This window comes from Poeciliopsis prolifica, unplaced genomic scaffold, assembly GCF_027474105.1.
Source record: "Poeciliopsis prolifica strain line A6 unplaced genomic scaffold, Auburn_PproV2 SCAFFOLD023, whole genome shotgun sequence".
NCBI classification, from domain to species: domain Eukaryota; kingdom Metazoa; phylum Chordata; class Actinopteri; order Cyprinodontiformes; family Poeciliidae; genus Poeciliopsis; species Poeciliopsis prolifica.
In genome coordinates, this window is record NW_026562398.1 from 6,662,825 (window position 1) to 6,683,504 (window position 20,680).

General features: G+C 38.4%; 2 protein-coding genes across 6 annotated transcripts in view; both read left to right on the forward strand.

The window, feature by feature from the left end:
* si:ch211-167b20.8 (protein phosphatase 1 regulatory subunit 3A) overlaps positions 1-8,423 on the forward strand; it is a 36,424-nt gene extending 28,001 nt beyond the window's left edge. For 3 of the 4 annotated variants that reach the window (XM_055045941.1, XM_055045940.1, XM_055045939.1), the window contains 3 exons: positions 1,682-1,716; positions 3,038-3,120; positions 5,028-8,423. In XM_055045941.1, the coding sequence (XP_054901916.1) occupies positions 1,682-1,716; positions 3,038-3,120; positions 5,028-5,702 (793 nt within the window). In that variant the 3' untranslated portion in view covers positions 5,703-8,423. Of the gene's footprint in view, positions 1-1,681; positions 1,717-3,037; positions 3,121-3,306; positions 3,334-5,027 lie in introns of all 4 variants that reach the window. The other variant, XM_055045942.1, reaches the window with a different exon arrangement.
* Positions 8,424-10,912: 2,489 nt separating this feature from the next.
* On the forward strand, positions 10,913-15,932 carry gpr173 (G protein-coupled receptor 173). Of its 2 annotated transcripts, XM_055046433.1 has the most exons (3): positions 10,913-11,915; positions 12,045-12,074; positions 12,881-15,932. In XM_055046433.1, the coding sequence occupies exon 3, from the start codon at positions 13,050-13,052 to the stop codon at positions 14,262-14,264; it is 1,215 nt and encodes a 404-aa protein (XP_054902408.1). In that variant the 5' UTR covers positions 10,913-11,915; positions 12,045-12,074; positions 12,881-13,049; the 3' UTR covers positions 14,265-15,932. The 2 variants fall into 2 exon arrangements, with proteins under 2 accessions (XP_054902408.1, XP_054902407.1); XM_055046432.1 differs by lacking the exon at positions 12,045-12,074.
* The last annotated feature ends 4,748 nt before the right edge of the window (positions 15,933-20,680 follow it).

The following is a 20,680-nucleotide window of genomic DNA, read 5'->3' on the forward strand; positions in this document are numbered from 1 at the left end:
AGCGATTTCAAAGGAGCAGACTGGCCTCTGTCCCACATGTAATTAAGAGGCTGCAGTCTATCAAAGCCAAATAATCCTCCTATTTATTGTAACATCAACAGGATAAATGGTAGATATTGCTGTGGTAAAGGTTCTCATCGTGTTAGCCACACAAAAAGAGGATCAAACAGTTCATAAACTGATAGCCATCATGTAGATTTTCACTTCCGCAGCTGCTTGGCGATAATTTCTGATGGTTTATCCACTACAGATTAAGATAATTGATACATAATTTAAGAAATCACCGAAAATATTTTGTTAATCCTGAATTTGTCTGATTTTTATTTCTCTTGAGTAAAAGAATGAAACATTCAAACTTAGATATATATAAATGTGATATAAATCAGTTTCACACACACCTGCCCTCATGGCTTCAACAAGCTATTTTTTCCTTCAATGTCATGCTCAGGGTCAAGGGACAGACCAGACATTCGTCTTAACTCGGACATACTCTGGAAATAAAACACAAGAAGAAGCTCCTGCACTTCTTGTCACATGCTTGTCACACGTCTTCAGCTTTTGGCATGCTGAGCTTGGGCTCTTGGCAATGCGGCGTTGCCCCATCGTTTGAAAACTCGTGGACAACATTCCTGTTTCAAAGTGTTCGTTTTTATTTAGCTCTCATATCTGGCATTTAACAACCAGCAGGTGTTTCTCAAAAAAAAAAAAACCTTGCAAATATTTAAATCATCTTGTGTACCACTAAACAGCACATATTGAGACATATTAGCTAACATTCATGCTGGGTTTTTTACCACATGTGGCCTGAATTATATCAGATTATGTCTCAAATTTCTCTATTCTTCTGTCGAGAAATGCAGCTTTATAACTCAAATAAATAACATTTATCATCAAGGGGTTGGTTTGTTTCCTAATCAGTCATATTTCAGGATTGGTTGATCCAAACCTGATTCAGAACCTAAATGCATAATAACTGGGACATAAGGCAACGTTTTCAGAATATAATAAAACATTTACATAAGATTTGGAATTTTTATTACTGCTTATTCTCATAGTTTAATTGCTTTATCCCAAAGGTAAATTGCACATTATTAAAATATGTTTTAATTATTAAAAATACCTAATTGCTAAGAAAAATAAATGATCACACAATGGTTCAAGTCTATGACTTATTTTTAGATAGGAAGGATGAAATGACAACGAAGTAGACAAGAAATGAAGGGACAAAAGGATTCACTAAGGAATCAAATTCACTAAAGAAATATCATGTTCTGGCATTTTAGGCAATAAAATGTTCATTTTTTTAAAAGAATCAAATTATTTGTTTATTTCCGTTTTTATGTAAGTCTGATATTGTATTTAAAAATTTTTCTAAATCTAAATAATATCAGAATCTGTGTTTTGGTCAATCTTGATCATCATGTTTCCACAATTTTCATCTCGTTCTTGATTCTTAAATTGATAAATTCACTTTTATTAATTATATACTAATGTTTACTAAGCAAAATTTAATCTGTAGGAAGTTTAATTTATTGTGCAACCACAGCAGTAGGAAAGTTAATCGCCCTTAAAATTTATAGGGATTTATACGTTTTGTATTTATGTTTTATTTGATCATTTTCACCACAACTTAGAAAACATAAAAAAATTGTTCAACATTATGTGCTTTCTTTTCTTGCAGTCTGACATCAGAGGAAGATCAGGAGAAAGGAGAAGGTACTGAATAAACATCAAATTGTTGCTTATTAACTGAAGACATTTTAAAAACCTGTGTTTTGTACCTGTGGCACATATAGACCCTTTTCCGCTTTTCCCCAAACGCGGAAGCTAACATGCAAAGAGTCGATTGTAGGAAAAGTGGTAGAACGTTTTTGTACAAGTTTATCATTCATTATTAGCTGTTACCATTTGGACACGTTTTATGTTATTGTTTACATCAGAAAATTTTGCGAAGGCAAAAAGACGATTCTTTTCCTTGCCATCTGTTCCGTTACCTAAATGAAACCTTCCTAATTTAGAGCAGTGCACCACTGCACAGGAAAATAACAAACAGCTCCACCATATGTATGAGGATTCAACACCATAAAACTCTCAAACGTTTCCCCACACAAAGGGCAACACATTCAGTCCTTAACAGTTTCATGTTTTCAGGCTTGATGTTTGGGATTATGAAATGACCTGACCACAGCGGTGGTTGACTAGCTAATTCAAACAGCTGCTCTAATTGTAACGATGACCTGACAGAGTTGGTGTGTTGGTCACCGAAACACATGAACATATTGCATTTGTTTATTTAAACTTTTCAATGACCTGTGAAATATGAAACCCTTGAACCTTGTTGTCTAGCTGTTCTAGTGTTGACAATTAGTAGCAAACTAATATTTTATTGAGAATAAAACGTCGGCCTGTGAAATTGGAATGTCATTGCATTTCACTGATATTCTTTAAAAAACAAACAAATATCCTAAATCTTATAGATTTAAGATAAGCACTAAAAATAGTGCTGTCTGTTTTTACCATGTGAGGTTTTGGTAAAGATAAAGTCACAGTCAGACCTCCTAGTATGGGATAAAGTTTAGTCTTACACGAGCCGCCATCTGACATGGGTCAGTGCACCGATAGATTATTACTCTATAAAAAGTTTGACCCGCCCATTTCAATTTTATCCAGTGACATTTTTTTGATTGAACTGTCGCTAAACACAGGAAGAAAGTCTCTGGGTTGGTTACAGTGGAGTCACTATTGATAACTACAAGCTTGCAGACATGACCTGGTGGGCCGGTCCATCAGTAAACCTCTCACTGCAGAGCAGAAGAGGAAAGTTTAGACCTTTGCTGAAGTAGAAAAGGTCAGAGGATGAGATTGGTTTTACGTGAATATTGACCGATCACCAATCTCCCACAATTGAGGAAATCGGCGCAAAATTGGCTCCATTTTGTGTTGGCAGTAAAACTGTTGTAGGGGTAGTAAAAAGTAGTAAATTCAACTCTTAGTATCTCTAATCTTTGAGTTTATTTCTTCTGTTTCACATCAACAGAGGAACCAGAGAGTTTAAAAACAGAACTAGTCAGGCCAGCAGCTGAGTGTCCAGTCATCATTCATCCTGAGATCGATGTGGAGGTAAGGACAAAAGGAAAAGATTAAGAAGTTAACGCAAAAGTACGGCGGATCATGCAGTTGATTACAATTTCATACTTTACAAGTGATCAGATAAAGCCATTCAGTTTATTTATTAAAATCATGGATCTAAAACACTTCAGTTAAGAAGCATATCATCTCTGGTGTGGTTGTTTATATTGTTCACAGCTCATTGAAGCGTCAGCAACAACTTAGGTAACGTCTCACTTCTCAGCCTGCAGCACGTTTTCTGTTGTTTTCTATCCGTTGCATGCTCTTTGGGGTTTTTGCCGTTTGCAATATGTCTGTATGTTTGCAGAATAATGACTACAGACGGAACTAAAAAACTTAAAACTGAGATTATAAAGAAAGACTTTTTTTTTTTTCAGGAATAAACTAACCAAAAAATTATGTCACCTTGTTTAAAGAACGGATCTGATTGCGTCCGTTGTGTTTGTCACCTCTTTCAGTACCCACATGCATGCTTTCTGCATGACATCATGACTTGATGCCAGTTTTTCTTTCTAGTGTAAGCATTTGAAGAGGTTGATCGTCCTGAAAGTGGGGCTGGACAATATGGCTGAAAAAAACGGCTCACTGTTTAAGCATTCAATTTCAACCCACATCAGTAATTATTCATTAGTTTTGTTTTAAATATCTAAAATACTGTTAAATACTATTTATCCACAGTTTCAACTTGTTTATTTTTAAGCAGTTAAGCGGCAACAGGATTAAAAGAATGAGTGCGTTGCTAGGTAACCAAAGAGCAAGTGAGTTAGTTCATGCCACCAACTTCGCTTAGCGAGCTGCTAGCGGCTAGCTGCTTGCGGCTAGCAGCTAGCCTTTCCTCCGTCTACAGAATGCTGTGTGGATCTGGATCAGAGTTAAATAAAATTACTGAATATTCTGTCATATGTATAGTCTGTTAATATATTGCGATTGCTTTATTGTCCAGCCATAATTGGAGGATTTTTTTTTTCTTATTGTTTTGTTTTTTGCGAGTGTTTTATTGATTTAGCAGTGGTTGTAATCATAAAGTGACTTCAAGTCAACCTGAACCCTGAATGGTTGGGAGTATTTATGAATCGTAGGATCCTAGTTTACAAAAATTTGAGTTGGAAATGGAAATTGTTTTTAGACTTCAATACATTTCACACTTCTGGCCTTTGTGGTTTATTTTTCTCCTAAACAACCTTCTAACTTGTTTGATACTTTCTGTCTTTTACGGCCCGATACCATCCAAGTTTAGTTGTTTTAGGTCAAGATTGAAGACTGCTTTCATCGTCAAATTGATGTTTTGGTGACGAGACACTGGGATTGTTTGTAAACTGTTTGTGACACAGATGCCTATTTCATGTCTCTACTATTGCTTTCTTTGCTACAAATCACAACAATAACAAATAGATTTTTGTTGTTGTTTTTTTTCTGTGTTCTGGGAAAAATTACAGGTTTGCCATGTTGTAACTTTGGAGTTCGAGTCGTATGTCAGCCATGTTGTAATTTTTACCAGCCAAGACATTTCATACCTGCCTTGACAACTGCTGATTTAAAGTTTTTCTTTTTACTTTTTGTCTGCTCTATGACAATTTAGAGTTTTGTAATTGTTTACAACAAAACAATTACATACAATAGAAAAAATTACAAATCAACAAAATGAAAGGCAAACATTAAACTAATGTTTATATTTTTAAAAGAACTGATTGATTTTTAAAATATATTTCAACAAGAGGTCCTACTAGTTACGATTTCCAGAGCTGACCTTTTCTCACCTGTCTTTACGTCTTCACCGTCACACTGTCAGCATGACGTTTATGTCAGAGAAAAGCATTGGTGTGTTTTAAAATGCTTTTCTGTTGATTTGAAATAATTTCTCTGCTGTAAGCTTTCGTTGTTTTCTCTTTGATTAACAGAAACCCGTTCATCAGTCCAGCGCCTCCGCCGCATCTCAACAAAGGCCGCTATCTCCCAGCACCCCGCCGTCCAAACCCGCTGCACCTTCAGCAACCTCCAAACCCGACCTTCAGTCCAATTCTGCCGATGCACTCGAACCAGATAAGTCTGAGCCTTTGCATTTACTCCACCAGAAGCACGAGAAAGAAACACCAGAGCAGCTTATGCAAAGCCGTCCCGCTGCGTTGTCATCTCCCATACGTCCTTCATTTCAAGAACCCGAACAGATATCAGACGAGTCTCAGGCTGAGAGAGAGGAAATTCTTCTTTGCTTCTCTCCTCTGTCACCAGCAGCAGGAGACAAGAGCATGGCTGCTGAGTGTGTCTCCTATCTCAATCAGCTGGACGAAGTCAATGTAGAACGCATCCATCTGAGAGAAAGGTTTTTAGAAATGTCCGCAGCCAGAAGACCTGCAGTTGAGACTCGTCCATTTGTGGAAGCAGAGGATGGAGGTCGACCATCAGCGAAGGCCGCTGAGCCGAGCCAAGACGCCGCTCCTCCCTCTGCCTCATTCGACGATCCACTAGGCCTGATGTCTGGAGAAGAAGACTACAGCATCGATCTGATTCCGTGCCTCATCTTCATGGGTGTTTCCCTCTCTCTGATGTGGTGGAAACTCTTTAGCAGAAGGTAGAGAAGCTGCTCAATAAACCAAAGAAGGAGCCACCTTTGTCTTTATATCTTTATTTGAAGCGTTCAAAGACTCTGGTCAGAGAAGCAGAACCCCGATGTAAGTTTTCCACACAGTTATTTACACACACACGCACAAGTATGAGTATGTTCCAAGCTAAAGAAAATCAGAAGAGAAACAGGTCCGGATATGGAGATACAACGATACCAAACATATTTGAGCCTGGTTCTTACACTTTATTTAGAAACGGACACATTTAAAGTTTTCCACTACACTAGTAATTCTGGTTCTTCTGGATTTGCTCCTAAGGTTCAGTCTGATCTGCTGTCAAGCGAAGTGCCTTTTAATGATTCCAAAAAGAAGCCAGTGAGTTCACTGACGCTCACGTCTATCTGATTTTTTTTCAGAATTCAAACACACAGAGCCTCGTAAAAATGTTTATCCCCGTTAAGCTGTTTCACATTTTGTTATGTTGCAAAAGCACAAAATCTAGTAGCTATCTTAGTACACCGGAAATGAGACAAAACTAACTTACAATCAAGATATAAGAGCTTATTTTAGGTAAATAGTCCTGCAAATTATTTCATTTATGACCAGACATTTTTCCAAAGTTATAGAAGCTAAAACTTTTTCATAAATATTAAGGAATTATTGACCCAAATTTCTTGCTAAAAGGTTAAAAGTTAGCTTTTTCTTATTTATAGAGTGATATTTCATGTTTTTGCAGTGTATGCTACAACTACAGTGCAAACTTTCAACTATTTCTTCGGGGTTTGATGTGATGGATCAACCCACACACATTACTGTAAAGTGGATTCATGCAGAGATGCAGAGGAGCTAGTCAGAGCTAAAGAGGAGACAGATGAAGCTAAATACTGAGGAAATCTGTAGGAACCTGTGAAATACCTCAGATCAGGACAGAGTTGATTTCGACCCTGAACAATGAGCCAGAGATCAAATGATCAGAGCACATTCATGTGTCAGATAAATCCACTCACGGATTTTTTGTAAGACTCAAAAACTGAGATTTCCTTCTAATCTGAGTATCATCTGTTTTGCTTCGATTCATTTTCAGATTCTCATTTGAAAATAACAAAACAATGCATTATTTTATAACTTATTTTATTTTGATCAAAAATAATTAAAATATGTTGAAGTTTGTCACTGTAATTTAACAAAAATATTGAAATCTAATGGGGAATGAAGACTTTTGCAGGCTTATGCCATGTATGTAGCAGAATAGCAGAAGGAAAGCACAATTGTCTTCTGCAGACAATCTATGAATTATCTTTTCTTGTTGTGTGAAAATATGACCAGTATGTTGTGTGATATTGTCCAGTTTGTGTGAAGATGCACTTTTTGTTGCACTCTTCGTATGTAGCACAGGTTCAGGTTAGAAAAACATGAATATAGCCAGTAAAATTAAAAGTGACGCCAGTGAGAAAGTGCCTTAAAGTCTCTTAGTGATTCCCATTTTATCTATAAAACATCTGTATTTTGTAGACAACATTCACTGTTTAAAAATAGTTATTTCTTCACGTAAACTCATCATGCTTTTCAGAATTACGTTGAAAATGGACCTTAGACTATAATAACATCCAGCTGATGAAGCCACAGTTTTTGATCTATTTATGGTTTCTTGCTGCTGATTTTATTAAGTGGATCATTTCCTGGCGTATTCTGGCGTCCTGGTTCTCTGAGAAAATGTTTATTTTCTTAATAGTTTCCCGTTTTAAAGCACATATTGACTATTTAAGGGTGGCTATTCTCAAGTTGATCCAGTTAACTGAATTTCTAAAATTGTATTTGTAAAAATAAAATACAATAAAAGCCTCCCATTTAGTTTCCAAAGAGAAATATATTTTGTTCAGGCAAAAAGAAGGCAACTTCCACAATCGTTAAAATAAGCAATTTTATATTTAAAAAAACAGGTAAACTTGATTTATCTGCTCTGGAAATGGTTTTTGTCTCAGTTATAGATCCAGGCAAAGTAACTTGCAGGTTAGAAGTACAATTAGTGCTCACAGTTTTTACTTTAAATGATCTGTTTATTTATGTTTTTTGTGAATTATGTTCCCAGCTACAGAAAAACTAATTGGTGTTGCTGTTTCATTCGCCAGTGTTACCCATTTGAACTGGAAAGTATGAAAAGAAACCCTAACATCCCTTAAAATTGTAAAATCAAGTTCAAATTTCCACTTGGAAAATTCCAAACTGACGGCCATGCATTAAAAAAACAGCAACAGCTTCACTTATGAACTGTTTATCTGCATTTATGAGAGCTTGCATTTCATTAAACATAAAGAGCTGCACTCCTTCCTTTCATAAGTCCAAATTTCTGCAAGGTTTAAGTGTACAAAAAACAAGAAAAATGCAGGATTGTTACTGTTTTATGCTAACAATATTTAGTCCAGTCTGACCAAAACAGCTAATCAAGCAAATATGGAAATCCCACATAATTCACTTTTATTTTTAGCAGATACTCTGCAGCACAGGTCATTTTTGCATTAGCCGGAAACTAGTTAGGAATCCAAAATGGCTGCCATATGTTCAGAAACTGCTGCTGTAATACATAGTTTTGTATCTCACACACACTGGTCTGTTGTTGAACGTCCAGTTTCATGTTTTGAATGTGAAATACATTTTCTTCCATCGCTAATTTTATGTAGCTTCACTGGTTTTCCAACTGCAATGAGGTCAAATTGGGTGAGAGTTAGATCAGACGTCTGAGGTAAGTAACAAAAACAAACCACTCAATGTGCGTCACAGCATGCTAGCTGCTAATGCTAATGGCCCTAGCATCCACCACAAACACAAAAGCTCATGATTTGCCTCTAACTGGTACTGGTTTGTCTCTTTACCTGAACTTTTATGACACAGTTAAAGGTTGAGCGAATGCTGAAGCCTTTGGGTGTAACAGTGCAATAAATTGAGAATATATTTTTACATTTTAATCTCAAGGGAGAACTCTTCTGAGAGTGCTTATGCAGGCAAAGCTCTACACCTGGCAGTGACTCAAACAAGGGATAACGACACTCCTCCGTCTTTTCTAAATATGGTCTCTGATGCATCCAGAATATCAAGATGGCAGCAACCAGCTGCCAGAAAGTTACGTTTTAAAATGGTCCACGTCGTTGGCGACTTTTTGATTTTAAGTTGTGGAGTGTTACGTCTTCAGTGTGGCACAAAATCTTGAAATAGAGTTTTGTTTGTAAAGTGCATGAGAACGACTTTGCCTCACTCACTAGTAAATGATGTCAGCTTAAGGAAAAAATTGGAGCCAGAAGTGATATCGATGACGGGAGTTCCTGTTGATTCATGCCAGTAAACCCTCGATGTTGTTGCACCAAACTGTACAACTGTTTTGTGAGCCTCACAAATGACTTTAAGCACAAAATCTAATGTTTGAAGTGGTGAACGTTTTTGAATTGTCCCAAAATTAAAGTTGATCCAATCCCCTCTTGTCTGACCTTATTGCCTTCATCTGTTTTTCAAAATAGGTTCTTTTGGCTTAATGCAGAGACGTGGCATTGTTGTGCAGAGCAGAATAAACTGGAGTCACTTTTAAAATAACGCTAGCATCTGCAGAGTGCACTCCACTTTCTGAACACAAACTGCAACATGAGCTGCAGAAGAAAGCCAAAGGTCACACATTGCATTGAAGTCATAGTATCCTGCAGCGCCTCAGGCTTTGTAGGCTGAGAGACGGATATGAAGGCTGAAAAACCAACCAGGATTATAATCTGAAATGTTATAGACGGCTTCAGATTATTAAAAAAAACAAACAACTGATGCTACAGGGGCTTTTATTGTCCTCTTGTTTGTTCAGTTTATTATTTCAGTCATACAATGGTGCTAATTTAATCCATTTTTGGATTATTAGTGTGTTTGGCCTTTAAATAAAATTATTAACTAGCTCACCTTTTTTATACTTTTGCAGAAAAATCAATAGACATTTTTGTCGGAAAAGTAGTAAAAATGCATTCACTCAATTGACTTCAGAATAAAATGGATAAACTTGATCAACAGTGAATAAAAACTGTCTAGACAACTGAGATCTGAGTTATACTTTCACACAACATTATCATTTTTAGATGTTTGGTGTGACTAAATCTTATTTTTTTCTTCTTCATTTTCAATAACAATCATGATCGGATATTTTGAATTATGTGTAATTTTCTTTCTACAATTGTTTGCCACTTTTGTGTTGGCCTTTTCACATAAAAATTATCTTTACAAACGTATGTATAAAGATAAAACGTCGACGTTTGGTGTCTCAAAACAAGTTTCTAAGGAAAACGCAAAAAACAGATTACTTTGTGATTTTTTCTTTAATGTTTTGGGTTTTTTTTAAACGATTTAAAGTCCAACATGCATTAAACTCTTCAAACATTTGCAGTCCAGTTCACAGATATTCGATACAAACAAATAAAACAATTAAAGGTGCAGCATCATGTGAAATCCACTGTTTTCAGCTTTATCTCATGTTATAATGTTTTCCCTCATCAAAATCATACTTGGAGGACAAAACGGGTTTCACAGGGTCCTAAAAAGGAACCGGGTCCATTTCTTCTTCACAGAACCAGAGTCTCTTTCTACCTCAACGGCATATTAGGAAAATAAAGGAGAACTTAATTTACATTAAACTCTGAAACTTTTAGATTGAGCTCAGAATTTTTTTTAAGAAAAAACTTTGACTTTTTTCTAGCAATTTTTTTACTTTTCAACCTCAGAAATGTCCAAGAAAATTTCTGAGATTACTCTAAAACTTTCAGATTTTTTTCTAGTAAGTTTTTCCACTTTTCAAACTCAGAATTTTATTTTTTTTTTTCAAAAAATCTTCAGACGTTAATCTTATACACATCCTATTTTTTCCAGAAGCTTTCTGAGACGTTAGTCTGATAGATTGCAGACATGTCTGGCTGAATGTGCCGCAGGTTCCTCCTCCATGTTCCCGTCATATTGACGGCCTGTGCGGCGCGTCCATCCGGCCCGGTTCTGGAGCTGGAGCTCCTCTCTGTGTCCATGCGGTAGAAAACAGCCTCAGCCTCCCGGATCCCTGAGAGGCTTTTTCAGTCGTGGCCCACAACACCGCACAGCAGGTCTGCCTCCCCTCTCCCTCTTTCTCCCCCTCTCTCCCTCTCTCTCTCTTTCTCTCTCTCTCTCCCTCTCTCTCTCTTTCTCTCTCTCTCTCCCTCCGAATAAAACCGACGCTTTCCGCGAATGTGCGAGCTGCCTCCTCGCCAGCAGCCATAATTGGGATTATTCAGGAATAATTCGCCTGATCCTGGCCGCGCTGTTTTCCTTCGCCTTTTTACCTTATTTGCTGAAATCCTAAAGGTGATTTCGAAGCGCAGCGTCTCCGAGGTTAAACCATCGCTTCGTTTTCATATTTATATATAAATATAAAAACCTCGGCTGGATTTTGTTTTGGGCTCCGGTTTTTCCTCATATATTCCATCTGTCATGGAGGCTTTTATTACGGACCATTAAGATGTAGCCCACCTTCGCCACGGCAGCAAAACAAAGACTGCACACCGACAGATCAGCGGCAGATGCATCGCTTTTCGCCTCGCTCGTTTTAAACGGTGTTTCTTTGACCGAAAGATGGGAAACCGAGGCGTACCGAGGCTGTTGTCTGGGTGGACTAATTGTCCTGCTGCCAGTAGCCATTGTGCACGCCAAGACGTTTTATTTAGGGGATCCGCGGTCTTTTTCTCCTCCCCGGCGGTGGTGGGTGGGTTATTCTGAGCGTCGAGATTCTGACATCAATTGGAAATACATGATCAGAGAAAAACAGATGCCATCCATCCCAGCGACGTGATGCAACGCAAAATCTGTTCTCTCGGATGATATTCAAATGAACACATCCCTCCATCCCTCCCCTGTAAAAAGGGTGGCGGTGGGTTTTATTGTTATTATTATTTATTGTTGTTATTATTTAAACACATCCCCCTCATTCTGGATCAGCTGTTGATTATTGCTATTGGTTTTCTGCAGCTTCTCATGTTTATTCCATGTCGCTCTTTTGGATGGATTTATGCATAACAGGTGTTGCTGAGCACATCGGGGGTTATGAAGCTTTATTATGTGTCTTTCTCTCGATTTGACGAGCAGTGAAACAAAGCGACTGGGATCCTGTTTTTTTTTTTTCTTTTTTTTTTTTTGGTGCGTGTTTTTTTAAGAGGAGACAAAAATACAATGAGGAAATGAAAGGTAGGTTATCATTCATGTCCGTTTCAAACATGCACATATGAAAAAGGAGGAGAGGGGAGAAAAAAAAACACCCAGCAGAGGTGATTTTGACACCTGTTCATCTGTTTTTCACTCCACCCTGTGTTTCAGGCCTTGCTGGGCTGGCAGCCATTTAATCAGGTGAAATTATTTGCTTTCTAATTTTGTTTAAAGATGAGAGCTGGAGGGAGTAGATTTTATGTCCGTGGCCTACATTGACTAAGGCCCACCCAAACCAGAGTCCCTGTGCATTGTTGTCATCCCCACCCGCAATATTTATATCTGTAGATGTAAATATGTGGACATATAAAGATATAAAATTGGTTCGGATTTGGCTTGTTGAATTGTCATTGCTTTATCACTATCACTTTATCGCCTCCTGTTGAGTGAGGCGGCACACTTCACACAGACGCAGAGTCAAAGAAAAAAAAAACCCAAATGGCTGCCCCTGCTCTGCTGCTACATCCCCATATTTGCTCTCTGCTACGAATGCTACAGATCCTGCTCCTCTGCACACAAATGGAGGAGTGCAGGGGAAAGCATAAAATGTCCTTTTGCTCATTTACAACATCTCTGTTTGTTGGACATGCCCAGGGTTGGTTATGCTGTGTCTGCTCCACCTCCCCCCCCACCTCATCGTTTCCACCCGCCCTCCATCCCTGTACACCCCCATGCATTCACTCAAACACCCACACTTGCACAAAGTATGTGAGCTGTAGTATCTTAGCAACGGGCTAGGTAATTACTGAGAGAGCCAAGGAGCTGGCATGCTGTAGAGCTGCTGATCTGATCCCAGCGTTAGGGAAACAGGAAGGCAGAGATTTCAGAGCCGTGTCGTCCAACACGACACTTGTGTGTTTTGTATCCACTGAGTTCACCAACACGCAGGTCAGACATCTTGTTTCCCTTTTAGTTTAAACCTCGGAAATGTGTGTCTCTGTTCTCAGGCGCTGAAGCCGTGGACAAAGAACAGAGATGATTCTGTCGCGTAGGGAAGATCCGCTCGGCCTCTCCTTGTAGAGACCAAGGGGAGACGACGACGACGGCGGCGACAGGAGGATAATAGCTGTTTTCTCAAGGGCCCGGATCAGGCAGGCTCTCTTGGAAGGTGATAGAATGTCGAACCAGAGCTTCGCCATCGATGGCCCTGGCAGTTTACTGGCCGTGCTGGCTTCCCAGAGCGGACCGGCCAAAGGTGGCAGCAGTAGCAGCAGCAGTGATGGCAGCAGTGATGGCAGCAGTGGAGGTCTCTCTGCCACAGATGTTTCTGCCTACTTTAAGCTGGTCTTCTTGGGGCTGATCATCTGTGTCAGCCTCGTGGGAAACCTCTTGGTGTCTATGCTAGTGCTGCGAGACCGGACACTCCACAAGGCCCCCTACTTCTTTCTCCTGGACCTGTGCCTGGCCGATGCGGTCCGCTCTGCCGCTTGCTTCCCCTTCGTGCTGGTTTCCGTCCACAACAGCTCGGACTGGCCTTACAGCAAATTGAGTTGCAAAGTTGTGGCTTTCATGTCTGTTCTGTTTTGCTTTCACGCTGCCTTCATGCTGTTTTGTGTGGCTGTCACTCGGTACCTCGCCATCGCCCACCACCGCTTCTACGCCAAACGCATGACCATCTGGACCTGCGCCGCCATCATCTGCATGGTGTGGACCTTGGCCGTCGCCATGGCGTTCCCTCCCGTCTTCAACGTGGGAACTTACGAGTTCATCCGTGACGAAGACCAGTGCATTTTTGAACACCGCCACCTGAAGAACAACGACACCCTGGGCTTCATGCTGATGCTGGCCGTGGTCGTCCTGGCCACTCACGGATTCTACGCCAAGCTCCTGCTCTTTGAGTACAGGCACCGCAAGATGAAACCGGTCCAACTGGTGCCGGCTATCAGCCAGAACTGGACCTTTCACGGTCCCGGAGCGACAGGCCAAGCCGCAGCCAACTGGATCGCGGGGTTCGGTCGTGGCCCCATGCCCCCGACTCTGTTGGGCATCAGGCAGAATTTACACAATCAGCACCGGCGCCTGCTTGGGATGGAGGAGGTCCGGTCAGAGCGCAGGCTGGGCAGGATGTTCTACACCATCACCCTGCTCTTCCTCGTCCTCTGGGCGCCATATATCGTGGCCTGCTTCTGGAGGGTGTTCGTCCAGTCCTGCACCATCCCTCACAGGTACCTCTCCATCACGGTGTGGATGAGCTTTGCCCAGGCCGGCGTCAACCCCATCTTCTGTCTCCTGCTCAATGAGGACCTGAGGAAAGTGATGCGAGCCCACCTCCCCACCTACTGGAGGACTAAACAACATCTGCCCCAGGATGAGGCCTACTGCATCATGTGAGAGAAAATTAGGGTCCAGGTTTCAGATTCAGAGAGAGCAGAGGGGATTCAGTGCACTTCCTCTTAAGTGTTGGCGTGTAATTTGTTGTTTTACACAACGAAATCAAAGTTTTGCTACCAAATCCTGGATTGTTTTGAAGAATGTCCCGTGAGGTGAAAATGGTCCGAACAGGGGCGCTCAGAAACCCCTGGCAAAACTTTTGGCGACGTGTACTTCTGATGTATGACTGATAGCTTGGAAAGATCACAACAATCACCACTCCAATTAGGTGTGACAGATGCCATTTTCAAAATAACGTTGCCTTATTTCAGACGGACACGGCCCAGAGAACTAGTTTGTGTCACATAAGGCCCTAAACGGATAAAAACGGCCCTTGAAGAAATGTGCCGTGGACTGTGAATAGAAAGTGTTGATCAGAGCGATGCTAACTCTGAAACACATCAAAGAACTCAAAGGTTTCATGTAATTCAAAGAAGACTGCAGAATATTAAGCGGACCTGATACCCTTGGATACATTTAAATAGCTGTTGTGAACGCAGAAGCCCCCCCAAACATGCTTGATTTTTTTGGACTTAGGGCGTGTCAGGTTTCTTTGTATCATACAATTAAAAAAAAAAATGCCTGTTTTGCTTTATTTGTAAACAATACATGTTAAAGCAGATGACACTATTTTGAAATATGACTTGATTTCTTATTGTATAGACTGTACAGGAATGTACATTCCTGCTTGTGTGTTTTTCTATAGCATTTGTGCGCGTGTGAGTGTGTGTGAGAGGGTGTGTGTGTGTGTGAGCAAAAAGGGAGAGAGAGGCAGAACGAGACTGACAGGAGAAATGATGATAGAATAGGTTTCAGTAATACTGAGTCAAAATGAAGGCAGCCACACTTTGTTGTCTAAATCCTGCAAAATTCAGCTGCCGTCATATGGAAATTTATTCTTTAAATGAATTTCTGCAACTGAAACTGTGGTATGATTTTTTTTTATGCTAATGTGCAAAAAATGTGAAATATCGGGGGATACGATTAAAAAAGGGGCACTTGTATATTACAAACAGGGCATAGGATTTAATGACTTGAACGATGTACGTATATTACATCAGTTTTAAAAAAAATAGCAAATGTATATTTATTAGCAAATGATGGTCTTGGGAATGTTTTAAAGTACTGTACTGTTACTGTATGCTTTCACCAGAATACAACGCAAAAGAAGACGCGCCATGAAAGAAACTCGAATGTTACCAGGCCCTCTTATATTTCAGCATAAATGCCATCATTTGATTGTCTGGATCACGGTGTGTTTGGAAAATCAAAGCGAAATCAGGCTGCTGTGTGGATCCCGGCTCAGTCTGCACTGAATTGTTTCTCCAAATTAAGATTCATGTAATGCAAATGTCTGACCTTCAGTGCGTTAGGCATAGAGATATTAATGTGCAGTCAATCTTTTAAATGTGGACACTTGCACAGCCTACTGTTCTAGCATGCATTCCACTGCATTTCATAGGTTCCAGACCGGGTATTACAACTTGTACAGATGTTGATACGGAAAAGGCAAAGTGAGGTCCATAATTTTTACGTCTGGCACTCTTTTGCGAGATGATATTCTGTAACTGTAAAGTTTAATTGAGGTGGTTCTTTTGGCCCACTCATCAATAAAGACTCTACTTTTGATGCATTCTGAGTCATGACCTGCCTGGACCGAGACGCGACCGACTCGGTGACGCAAATTACATCCTTTGTGGAAATGTTTTGACATTAGCTCTAACTAACACTTAACGTCTGATCTAAAATTACCTGTCATTTATTTCCAGTGCAGAAAAATCACGTAACTGCTCACATCCCTAGAACATTTTCACATTTAGGCTGCGTTCACACTGCAGTATGAAGCGACCCAATTTCGAATTTTATTTTATTTATTTATTTTTTGCCGTGGTCGTTCACACTTCCAAATATATGCGACTCAAGTGTAAACTATAATCGGTCTGCTAGTGTCCCGCATGCGCAGTAGAGGGCGCGCTCAGCGTTTTGCTAACCGCCATAAAACGAAGAAGAAGAAGGAGGAACGCTCGGTGTTTGCGGAAGTAAACATGGATCCGAATGATGAAGCAAAGCTTACGATTTTAAAGTTGTTGTGCGACCGCAGTCAGGTTATTAACAACTTAATCCTCATCATGGTCCGCCATTGTTGTTCTTATTCTTCCCGCTGGCGCGCATCAGGGCGCAGAATAGTGACGTTGGTCGAGTGTCAGTGACGTTCAGGTCGGACTGGCGACAATACGATACGTATCGGGTGTCCCAGTAGCCTGGATCGCATCAGAAAAAAATCTGACCGTCATGAAAATGTCAGATTCAGGTCGCATTGAAGCAAAACAAATAATAAAAATCAGAATTGGGTCACTTCTGGCAGCAGTGTGAACACATCCTAGTCATGTGGAAACCACAAACTTTGACATGTTTTACTGGGATTTTATGTGATACACTGAGATGAAAACAATAAATGGTTTTAATTGTTTTTACAGTTAACAAAATACGTAAACAGTTATCCAATGTCAATACTTAGCTTTTATAAAAAAAATTGTTACTGTCATGACAGTTTGCTATGAGACACATAATCTATGAAAAGCTTAATCTGCTCTATCCAATCTCTGTGCTGCCTGAAGAAATGCACAGCTCTCGACAAAAAGCAACCAATCAGAGCCAGGAGTGGGGTTTTAGCGCCGGTCAATATGCGAATAGCACCATTTATTCAAACTCAAAAATACTTTGTTGATCCCAAAGGGAAATTAAATGTTGTAACTCTTTAATTCAATTTTTCAAAGAGTTATTGTCAAAGATTTCTTGTAGCGGTTGACGTCACCGGATGTATCACTGCAGTGTTTTTATGTATTTTATGTCATTTAAATTGTTATTTTATTGACATGTAAAGACGTGAGCAAGGAAAACAAATCGATGTTTTTCTTGTATTGTAGTCTTAGAGCTGTGAATCATTCCAGTACATGCGCTGCTAAATGGCCTCAAGGTGGGGAAACAACCTACTAGTACAAGAAAACTATTCATTCACCATTATCACTAAAATTATCATTCATAACAGGCTGTGCTGGGTTGAGCAGCGCCACACAGGGAGAAGGAAGAGGAGCTGGAATTTTTTCATAGATTGTCTCGTAACATAGTGACAGTTACAACAAATATGTAAAAAATATTTTTATAAATATAAAATGTATATATTTTTTACATTTATATTTTTTATTAAAGTGGCGTACTGCAGTTTTAAGGAATCACAACTTGCTGCAATGACAGCAGGCATGTTTCTACCAACTTCTTCTCAAAGTAGCTCAGAAGTGTCTGCAAACATTATCTGTCATTTAAGGCCACAAAATTGCCTTAAACACCAGAACTTTGACTAGGCCATTTTAACACATGGATTTAAACCAGTGGTCTCCATTTTCAGCTCTCAGAAGCATCTTTATGTGTTGAATCAAATAGTTGGCTGATTCAGATGTTTTGGGATCAGTAACTAGTTATATTGACTTGAGAAACTTATTGGAAAAATTTTACCATTAGCAATAATTTTTTACTACACTGTACATTTAACTTTTTTGTTGAGTAGCTTTATTATAAAATATTCCTACTCTGAATGAAGATTGTTTTGACCAAACACAGACTCACACCTCCAGTTTGTGTTAGTTTTATATAGAAAGAAATTAATTGGAAAAAAACTTTGGTCTATTTTTTTAATTTAGTAATTAATCATTACAAAATAATGATTATATTTTGTAATGATTTACATTACATTATTTACATTTCAGTCCTTAAAGTACAAAAATGTCCACATAGCTTTATATCTTGGTCCATCTGAAGATAATTTTAAATATTAAATTATTAATCAATTACTCAGTATTTGAGTCGAGTTTTTACCAAATAATATTTAAGTAATTTATTGGGCGGCTACTTTTTTACTTTTATTGACTAAAAACATGTTGAAGTTCTGCGACTCTTACTTGAACATAATTTTGGGGTTTATGTAAACAAAAAATTCAGTTTTAGTATCTAAACTTGTATTATTGCTAGATTTTCCCACCTTATTTATTGATCTCTACAGGTTACTGTTGTCTGATTTTATGATTTATGCTCTCTCTAGGTTTGCAGATGTTTCTCTTTTAGACGCTTTAACAATTTTACTATAAACTTTGATTGTTTTTGTTTTAACAGAACACATGGTATTGATTTATTGTTAAATTACAAAATCTTTTTGCTAATTATGTGTTTTCTGAAACTATTGGTTCCGTCTGAATTTACGCAAGGGAATCATGTCATAAATCTTTAGTTTATCAGAAAAAAAAGGTTAAAACTTCCTTTATTATGAGTCAATCTGTCACATATTTCTAAAAAAGCACACTTTAAATATTTTTTTATACTTTTAAGAGGCACTGTAGGTTTTAAATATGCTTTCAAATATTGATCCGCTTGTAAATTGCCGAAACATAAACACAACATCTTCTTTTAGGCAATAACAAAGACTATGAGATTGTGATGTTTTTGGTGGATTACAGGAGGGATGTAGAATAATACAATAAGAGAAATTCATAAAGTTTTAAAGCAACTAAGTCAGACTAACTTGTTTCAACCTGCTGTTGCAACAAGTTTTATTTCTTCAATGCATTTCTGTAGAAGCAACAGTAGGAAATTAATTAATCCAATAATAACAATGAGAAGTTTCAGGTTTATAAACTCAAAATTTTTCTTTATCATTTGAATCTTAATACTAATTACATTTGAAACATAATCAAATGGATTAGGTGACAACTAACTCTGTTTTTTTGGAAATACCCCCAAGAAGTTAGTCTACAAATTCTGGTTTATAGTCTCTAAAACGGCTTAAATGGAAACAAAAAGGTGAAAACTAACCATTATATTTTCTCTCCAGACTCATACATCTCACACAGATTCAAAACTCTGACTGTAACAAGACGTCCATCCTTTGTGTACCTTATAAATGTTTTCATTGATTAAAACACATAATTTCAGGTATGAAACAAAATAAAGCTATATGATGCTGAATGCCAGTTGAGGTAAAAGCATTCATAAAACCTTATGTAAGAAACTGTGCTGAATAATTATGTTAAGATAAAATGGATATGATGGAAGAATATAACATGTTTTTACCCTAATTAGAGTCTGATTGAAATCCAGACAGTGGATGATTGTATAATTGCACAAAAAAAATAATTAGCTTATATTTCAAAAATGAATGTAAGCTAATTTCTATTGTCTGCCTTGGAGCTCTGAGGCTGTGCATGTCAGAGATGTTTCCATTGTGAGCAGAAGCCTCAAAATATTCCAGGTTTGACAGGTTGCATCGCGTCTGCCTCCTCATCTTTGACTGCTTATTTTTAGTCTGCTTCCCTCTTCCCCATCACAACAAAAAGGCCATCTTACCCATTAGGGAAAACACACCTGCTGTATATTTAAAAAGAAATTTTTCTGTTGACCTAGTATAAGTTTTCCTGCCATTTTGAAATCTTCAAATAACTGTGAACTCTGACAACCTGAAACTTTCATCTTTAGCTGGCATTATTCTAGAAAGTCAAGTCAGTTTCATCATAAAATTTAAAATAATGAATTTGACCATTACTGCTGGTAACGTGGATGCAGAAACATTAACATGCAGAGTATTAAATAATAATAAAATCAGTGAAGGTTACAGTTTCCATGCATGCAAAATAAATTTTTAAATCTTTTTTTTTTCCTCCTGAAAACTGTACATACTGTAAATACAAGAATAATCTCTGGAGTATCATCAATGCATTATTCTGGCAATGCAACACCAATGCATCACTTTTATGGCTTCAGTAGACCTAAGGTTTTGGATCACAAACAAATAATGAGACATTCTTTTAGCTCCATCTCTATGACTCCCAACTCTCTTCAGAAAATATTGTGATGCTAAAATATTATATTCACAGAGATAATTTGATTTATTTAATAGCATAACATATCCAGGCTTTCACCAATTTAAATCTGAAACATTTCAAAGACCTGGATCACATCAGAAAAGGATAAAAGAAACTAAAATTACCAAGTTTTTATTGCACAGAAGGATTAGCATCGCATTTGTTACAGAAATGATCCAATAATGAAGACGAAACAATAAAACTAGCAATAAACTAGCATTTAATCATGATCAACGCAAAACAAAACACAAAAAAACAAAAAACAGGCTTTTAAGCTAGTTAGCTAGCTTGTGTTTTTCCTTAGTTAGCTTTTCTTTTTAGCTAGCTATCTAGTTTTTCTCCTCTCTCCCTTTCCACTGCAGGAACCAGACCCAATAACTTCTGCTAATATAGCTGCTAACATACTGGTGCTAGCTAGCAAGAGTGTACTAGCCTTGCTAACAACAGTAATATTGCTAATAGTGTAAG